Source organism: Plectropomus leopardus, chromosome 14 (assembly GCF_026936395.1).
Source record: "Plectropomus leopardus strain MGB_pleo_1.0 chromosome 14, ASM2693639v1, whole genome shotgun sequence".
NCBI lineage: Eukaryota > Metazoa > Chordata > Actinopteri > Perciformes > Serranidae > Plectropomus > Plectropomus leopardus.
This window is the reverse complement of record NC_142189.1, coordinates 1,795,001-1,802,500: the sequence shown is the minus strand read 5'-3', so window position 1 is coordinate 1,802,500 and position 7,500 is coordinate 1,795,001. Positions and strand designations below refer to the sequence as shown.

Sequence of the window (7,500 nt, the reverse complement as noted above, 5' to 3'; positions counted from 1 at the left end):
GTGACCTGCAGGCCGCGGGTCATGTGACACGCAGAGACCAGTGAAAGCTGGCGGTGGGATACTTTTGGGCTGACTTCTGCGAACTTCTTTGGTGAAAAAACCACGATCACGCCATAAAAGTTTAACCCTCAGGGACTGTTTGATGCATTTTAGTCTCTTTTCTTCTTCCTGTTGTGATAACTGTGTGTGTGTTGATGCATGTGTCCTAAATGTAGTCCAGATTGTGTATCTGAGTGTAATCAGTGAATTTGCAGCTCAGCTCCTACAATAAGTCTAAAATACACTGTGGAAACTAAATAGTTACATTCAGACTGTTCAGGTCCAAAAATGCTCCATTGAAACCCATTCAAACTGACATTTTTGATCCCACAGCCATCAGAGCAGAAAAACAGGACTTGTATTATTTCTGGGTGTCATTCTGGGCTTTTGACTCTGAATTTGTCATTTTGACTATTTTCCACCTGATGAGGTCATTTTGAATTTTAAAATTATGACTTTATTCTCATAAAATTACTACATTTTTTTCTTATAAAATTCTGATCTTATTCTGGTAATATTAGAAGTTTTTCTCGAAATATTCCAACTTTATTCTCCAAGTTTCACTTCTTTTTTTTCCTTAGTTTGGCCCTTAAACTGCGTCTTATCTTCCTCTCATCTTGGTCCTCCTTTTCCTCCTCTTCATCATCCTCACAGTCTCCATCCCTTCTTCATGTTCCTCTCACCACCTCCTCCTCATCCTCACCTCCTCCTCGCCTCCCTGAAAACATTTACACAGCTTCTCAAATCAAAAACTTGTGATATATATTTTTTCCCTTAACCTTAAATGCATCATTTATATTTTAATAAATATTTGCCCTCACTCGTTTTTTGTTGGATTCATTTAAGACCAGATCATTGTGGTTGGACAATTTTTCATTCTGTTTTCTTAAAGAACAAAATGTTTCGACTCAAATGGCTCAATCCAGATTTTCAGATTTAAACACGTTTATTTTTCCTCAGATATTCCCGTGAGATCCCGCTCCTCCTCCCTCCCTCCTCCCTCCCTCCTCCTTCACCTCCTCCTTCACCTCCTCCTTCACCTCCTCATTCACCTCCTCCTTCACCTCCTCATTCACCTCCTCCTTCACCTCCTCCTTCACCTCCTCCTCCCTCCTCCCTCACCTCCTCCTTCACCTCCTCCTCCTCCTGCCTCACCTCCTCCCTCACCTCCTCCCTCCCTCCTCCCTCACCTCCTCTGCCCATTTTTAAAGGCTCTCCTTCACAAGAGCATTTCATTACATCATTAATTGAGCCTAATTCAGCTACATCACCCCCCCAAAAAAGAAAAAAAAATTTAAAAGGACGGGAGGTGTGTGTGTGTGTGTGTGTGTGTGTGTGTGTGTGTGTGTGTGTGTGTGTGTGTGTGTGTGTGTGTGTGTGTGTGTGTGTAAATTCAGTGTAATGAGGTCTGCAGGGAGACGAGGACGGAGGTTGTGTAGAGAGGAGAAAATTACCTCAGGGCACAAAAATCTCTCTTTTAGTGAGCTTTAATGCCCCTCTGTCTCTGAAACTGTCTCACTGTCTCTGAAACTGTCTCACTGTCTCTGAAATGTCTCACTGTCTCTGAAATGTCTCACTGTGTCGGAAACTGTCTCACTGTCTCTGAAACTGTCTCATTGTCTCTGAAACTGTCTCAGTGTCTCTGAAACTGTCTCAGTGTCTCTGAAAACTGCCTCTCTGTCTCTGATCTCACTGTCTCAGTCTGTCTCTGTGTCTCAAGATGTCTCACTTTCTCAGTCTGTACTACTGTCTCAAAGTGTCTCACCGTCTCAAACTGTCTTAAACTGTCCTACTGTCTCTGAAACTGTTTGACCGACAGACAAATGGTCCTTCTGACTGAAAGTATCTCAAACTGTCTCAAACTGTCTGTCTTTGAAAACTGTCTCTCCATCCCAAAGTGTGTCCCTGTATTTCTGTCTTGAACTGTCCCATGTCTGTCTCTCTGTCTTACTTGCCCACTTTTGTTTGTCCATTTTGTGTCTTTACTACTTTGGTCTCATGGGGCGATGGTTTCTTTAAAACCGTCTTTTTATTTCTCATAAACTTGATGTTTTCTACATCAAAGTGCAAACAGACAAAGTTTCTGGTTAGAGTTGGACAGTTGGAGACACTCTGGTGTCCTTCATGAACCCTCACGTTGGACTTCCTGTAGCGGCACTGAACATTGGCGCTGGATGTTAATTTTGAGGTCCAGTGAGGGCGTAACTTTTGGGATTCTGGGCTGATTGGACGAGGCGGATGTAAATGAAATGGTTTTGCTGTCTTATTGTCTGTAGAAGAAAAGAAGGACACATGTCTTCAGTGAGCTGGCCTGAGGACAGTTTCAGCGGGACCTGCATCAGGTTTGGGAGACGAGCGGAGAGACACTTATTTTCACAGCGGGATGATGTCGTACAGAAAACTGGAGATTCAGGGACGCTTTTAAACATTCAGTCTGTCTCTCACTCTGCCTCTGTCTTCTTTAGGGAGGACAGAGAGAGACAGTTTAACCCGAGGGCAGATTCTCTCTCTCTGTCTGTCTGTCTCTGTCTGTCACTGTCTGTCTCCCTCTCTGTCTCTCCCTCCCTCTCTGCCTCCCTCTCTCTCCCTCTCTCCCTCCTCCCTCCCTCCCTCCTCCTTTCTCTCTCTCCTCCTCCCTCCCTCCCTCCTCTCCTCCCTCTCCTCTCTCCTCCCTCCCTCCTCCTCCCTCCCTCCTCCTCCTCCTCCTCCTCCTCTCTCTCTCTCTCTCCTCCTCCCTCCTCCCTCCTCCTCCTCCCTCCCTCCCTCTCCCTCTCTCTCTCCCTCCCTCCCCCTCTCCCTCCCTCTCTCTCCCTCCCTCCCTCCCCCTCTCTGGCTCTCGTACTCTCTGTTTTTCTCTGTAGAGACAGTTTTGCCCTCCGGGAGAAATTTTAGAAAGATTTAAAACATTTCTCTCTTTCTGTTTTCCGTCTCCCGTCTGCCTCTCACTGTCTCTCTCTCTCCGTCTCTCGAGATGAACAGTGATGGATAGAAAGATGAGAATAATAAGAAGGGATGTAGGAAACAAAAGAAGAGAGATAAAAATGAGAGAGAGAGAGAGGGACATGTCTCTCAGGTGCGACCACAGAGGACAAACTAATCCTCAGTCATTTCTTCATTTTTTACTCGTTTTAGAAACGTTTGTGGATTCTCGACTTGCTGCTTGAGGGCCACTTTTACAAAATGACAGGAGGCCAGGGGCCAGTCCAGCAGCCTCGTATTTTATGGGACATTTCTATGATTTTAGGACATTCCTATGATTTGGGGACATTTTTTGGATTTTCCGACAATTCTGTGACCTTGTAACTTTTCTAGGACTTTAGGGCTTTCTAGGGTTTTGGGACATTTCTAAGATTTTAGGACATTTTTAGGATTTTTTGGGAGCTTTCTGGAATTTTTGGAAATTTAAGAAATTTTACAGACATTTTTTAGGCTCTTTTGATGTTACTATAGGAGCAGGTTGGAAACTGCCAAAAATCCAGTGGGATTTCAAAGATTATAGGACATTTCTTGGTTTTTAAGATGTTTCTAAGACATTAGGACATTTCTAGGATTTTAGGACATCAGTGTCTCATCTGTGTCCTCTGTCGGGGTGTGGGGGATCCTCCTCTGGCTCTTTTTTTGATCAACAAGCTCTATTTTGATGCTGTTTTATGTCTCTGACACCTTATGGAGACTAAAAGGAGACACGAGTCACAGTGTCGTGTCATGTATTTCTATTGTGAATTAGAGCAGTTGGGGGCCAGATTTGGCCCGTGAGCCGTAAGTTGAGTATCGCTGGTCTAAACTCTACACGGGTGATCAGAACGACTGGCTGTTTTTGAGTTGACAGCGTTGTCATGATTGGTGTCCTCCCAATCTCGGGACCTCTACGTCTGTCTTTTCTGTGTAACTGTACAAATGGGGACAACTTTCAGAAAGAAATATTACGTTTTTTTGACATTTGACGCTGTTGTTGTCACCTGTGTGTCCTACAAACGGTCAACTTTTTTGGTATCTTTTTACCACAATCTCTCCCTAACATCGATCAAGTAGTTTGAGAGGACCAACTTAACCGCCAAGTTTGAAAATGCTCATATGGATATCTTCTGTTTCGGAGGGCTGTTAGGAAGTTCGAATGGTGCATCTATTGTTTTTACTACCTGCATGACATTAAACCAGCCCGCAGCAAAACCTCTGCATGCCTTGTTAAACTGGAACTAACCTGCGATTGCATGCAAATACACTGGTTAACTTCACTAAATTGAACTTGTTAGCATTATTAGCTCCTCATGTAAACCTTACAATATGGACGTTATTAGCTTGAAGCTAATGGTTCCCATTGGTTTCAATGAGGAGGGCTAACGATGCTAACTGGTCAGATTGTTTTGGACTGTTCTGCAGAGCTGACCTCACTGGTTCCTCTTGTCCTGTGCCATGTGTGTTCGTCACGCTAGGCTGTATAAACGTTAGTGTGTGTGCGTGTGTGTGTGTGTGTGTGTGTGTGTGTGTGTGTGAATGCATATTTGTGTGTGTGTGTGTGTGTGTGTGTGTGTGTGTGTGTGTGTGTGTGTGTGGCTTTGCTCGTATCAATGTGTCTGAGTCTCACCGGTCTTCTTCTGTCCTGTCCTGTGTTTTCTCTCTCCTTGTGGGTGTGTGTGTGTGTGTGTGTGTGTGTGCGTGTTTGTATGTGTGTTTGTGTGTGTGTTTAGCTATCGGTACCCAGAGAAGGAGGAGTCCCAGCGCCATCGCCTCGGAGATCTTCGAACCTCACCTGGGCAGCCACATTTTACAGGTAGGAACTGTTTAAGGTCGACTTTAATGTCTTTAATGATTCATGTGGACACAGTGTTTGTGTGGAGGTTCACACACACACACACACACACACACACACACACACACACACACACACACACACAGTGGTGAAGGAAGTTTTCAGCTCCTTTACCAAAATTACTAAAACCACACTGTGAAAATACTCTGTTAACAATAAAAGTTCTGCATAAAAAAATGTTAGTCAAGTGAAAGTAAGAATAATCATGAAAAGTTAAATTCAGAAAAATCTAGAAAAAAATACCCTCAAAATTCAAAACTATTAAAAAATAGGAAAGACTTCTTATTAACTTAAATATTGTTTTTTTGCAGCAGAATGTTATTAAATATGTTATCATATTATACGCTTGTGATTATGTCATCGCATTATGTTACATGTCGTGCAAAATTATGCAAAATGTGCCGTGGCACCGGAGGAACGAATGATTGATCCGTCACAATTATTAAACACTTAGATCAAAAAATTGATACATTATATATATAGTTGTGGTAACTTATGAATGTTGAGAAATATTTAGGTTATGTTTCTACATTTTCAAATCTTTTGGATATTATGTAAAATCTGATTTTTGTATTTTAATGACACAGTTTCAGTACTTTTATAATTATAGTTTACAGACTTACATAACCTTTTAGCTCAGGTTGTACATGTTTTAGAGATATGAAGCATTTGCAATACTCCAAGAAATGGCATCACAGTAAGGAAACATACCACTGTGGGCGCTGGAGGACCATTTTTAGAGATTCAGAGGGTAATATGGCCGAACGTGCACCAAACGCACTTTGACGACTCTCCTCCAACCTTGAATCATGATCCAGAATCTACAGTTAATGTTTTCGTTCATCAAACATTTCTGTTTTTCAGTGTGTAATGAGCATCACAGCCTCATTAGCGAGGCCTGATGAACTATTATTAATTCTCCATTATTCTCTCGTTTCTGTTATTCCCGAATACGTCTGAATATCATCGTCTGAGGTCGAACTGCCGTCACAGTTTGTGTCAGGATGAGGATTTCACACCATTTTGTTATCTGAATTATTTCCTCTGATTTGCCTTTGAGCTGCTCCAAAGTTGAATTATTCCTCATAATGTACCTTTACATTATTAGCGCAGTGATTCCTCATAATTCAGCCGCAGATTTTTCACCACAGCCGACTTCAATTATTCCTCAACACCCAGCTGCTGCCGCGGCTAAGCTGAATTATTAAATGGAATTATGAAAGTATGATAATGACTGGGTTATCGCTGCTCGCTCCCTCGGGTGTGTGTGTGTGTGTGTGTGTGTGTGTGTGTGTGTGTGTGTGTGTGTGTGTGTGTGTGTGTGTGTGTGTGTGTCTTGTAGTTTTAATCCCTAACATGCTCCACTCCTTATCTGTTTAACATACAGCCCAAAGGCTGAGCTTTTAACATCACAACCAGGCTGACGCGATACCGCCGCTGATACAGGCGGCTAATCTGTGTGTGTGTGTGTGTGTGTGTGTGTGTGTGTGTGTGTGTGTGTGTGTGTGTGTGTGTGTTAGTTACACAATATGCACAATTTGTAAGAATGCACACATTTTGGAGAAGATTTTGTGAAAATCCAAAAGTGTTTCTTTGCCTGCACGTTATAAACCTAGAAATATTGTGTTGTTTGTGTGTGTGTGTGTGTGTGTGTGTGTGTCTCAGTTCCACCTGATTATTATTATTATAATCCCGTTGACACCAGTGAGCCTTCGCTGCTTCAAAAATCCACACTTTTCTAATCTTCTTGTACTTTTTTATCCCTTTATCATATTGGAGGATCCTGACAGAAAAGTTCCTCACAGATCTGAAGAATTCATCACAAACTGTTTGAAAAAACACGACACTGACCTGTAAAAGTACAGCAGATCAATGGTTCCCTGTTGCTTTTGTCTGGTTAGTGGAGAGGCGAGACGAGAGAAGACGAGTTGTAGCCGTATTAGACAAAAAAATTCAGGAATTGAAAAAAAAAGTGTAAAAGTTTTAGCATCAAAATAAATACTGAACAAAAATGTAAACGCAACACTTATTTTTGCTCCTATTTTTCAAGTTAAATGTTGCAAGTTGTTCTCTCACACAGGCGTTTATCTGGCATTTCCTTCATCATGCCATGAAAACTAATTTGAAAATAAAAACAACATTAAAGCAGCTGCAGATGATCACTTTGTTCGTGAAGGCGAGTAAGGAACAAGAGAGTTAGTGATGTAACTTGGTCCATTAAGGGCTTTGCATGTGAGGAGGAGGACCGTAAAATCAATTTTAAATGTAACAGGAAGCTAAAACTGGACCGATGTTTCTCTCCTTTGGTTCTTGTTAAAAGCCGAGCTGCAGGATTTTGGATCAGCTGAAGTCTCTCTGTGGGTTTTTTAGGTAAACCTGTAAAAAGTCAGTTACAGTAATCCAGTCGGCTTGAAACAGAAGCATGAATCATTTTTTCTGCATCTTTTTGATTTATAAATAGCCGTACTTTAGTTTATGTTTCTGAGGTGGAAAAAAGATGTTTTAGTCACCTTATTAATGTCGAACTGAAAGCTTAAATCTGAATCGAGGATAACACCAAGATTTGTAACCTTTAATCCAGGGAGTCAAGCTCCCCCGATTATTAAAAAGCATTTCTCTTCTTGTTTTAGGGCCGACTCGTAGGATTTTCA

The 7,500-nt window shown here is 42.0% G+C and overlaps 1 protein-coding gene across 1 annotated transcript in view; it reads left to right on the top strand.

The window, feature by feature from the left end:
• npas3 (neuronal PAS domain protein 3) overlaps positions 1–7,500 on the top strand; it is a 337,016-nt gene that overhangs the window by 189,719 nt on the left and 139,797 nt on the right. The window contains 1 exon segment of the mRNA XM_088087580.1: positions 4,728–4,810. Within this exon segment, the coding sequence (XP_087943706.1) occupies positions 4,728–4,810 (83 nt within the window).